Raw genomic sequence first — 1,006 nt, forward strand, 5'->3', positions numbered from 1 at the left:
TGGGAGTATCTTTAGTTGTATCTGAATCATTCTTTGCATACCAATGATACCTACACAGGACTGTAAACATACACCCTGTATTCCACATGTATATAACATACGTCTTATCTGACATGGGAGTATCTTTAGTCGTATCTAAATCATTCTTCACATGCCAATGGTACCTGCACATTTTAAACATACACCCTGTATTCCACATGTATATATCATACGTTTCATCTGACATGGGAGTATCTATAGTTGTATCTAAATCATTCTTTGCATGCCAATGGTACCTATACAGTTTAAACATGCACCCTGTATTTCACATGTATATAACATACGTCTCATCTGACATTGGAGTATCTTTAGTTGTATCTAAATCATTCTTTGCATGTCAATGGTACCTACACAGTTTAAACATGCACCCTGTATTCCACATGTATATAACATACGTCTCATCTGACATTGGAGTATCTTTAGTTGTATCTAAATCATTCTTTGCATGCCAATGGTACCTACGCAGTTTAAACATACACCCTGTATTCCACATGTATAAAGCATACGTCTCATCTAATATGGGAGTATCTTTAGTTGTATCTAAATCATACTTTTCATGTGAATGGTACCTACACAGGACTTGTCGCGTTTGAGACCGCCACAGCATTGGCCTGCGAGAAAGCTACACCGCACAGTAGAACTAAGTTTGATCTCAGCCGAGTCGACCCCATGCGGTCGAAGTATCTGAATAAAACCATATCCCAAATCAAGCTCAAAAACAAAGCGAAAGTCGACGATACCTTAAGCGAGCACATGATGGTAAGTGTCGAGTGAATATGTTGTGTGTGGGAGTACGGTGGATGAATACGCGGATATACCGGCGTGTACGGACTGGATGCATGTATGTATGTATGTATGTATGTATGTATATATGTATGTATGCATGCCTGCATTTATGTGTGTATATACACACACGCACACACACACACACACACACACACACACACACACACACACACACACACAC

At 39.5% G+C, this 1,006-nt stretch overlaps 1 protein-coding gene across 1 annotated transcript; it reads left to right on the forward strand.

The window, feature by feature from the left end:
• Positions 1-616: 616 nt before the first annotated feature.
• SARC_17174 (hypothetical protein) lies at positions 617-813 on the forward strand (the record flags this gene model as incomplete). The annotated part of the gene is made up of 1 exon (XM_014288732.1): positions 617-813. A coding segment is annotated over one exon (197 nt), but the record flags the coding sequence as incomplete, so codon positions are not given.
• Between the last annotated feature and the right edge of the window lie 193 nt (positions 814-1,006).

Source organism: Sphaeroforma arctica (genome assembly GCF_001186125.1).
Source record: "Sphaeroforma arctica JP610 unplaced genomic scaffold supercont1.9945, whole genome shotgun sequence".
In the NCBI taxonomy this organism is placed as follows: Eukaryota; class Ichthyosporea; order Ichthyophonida; genus Sphaeroforma; species Sphaeroforma arctica.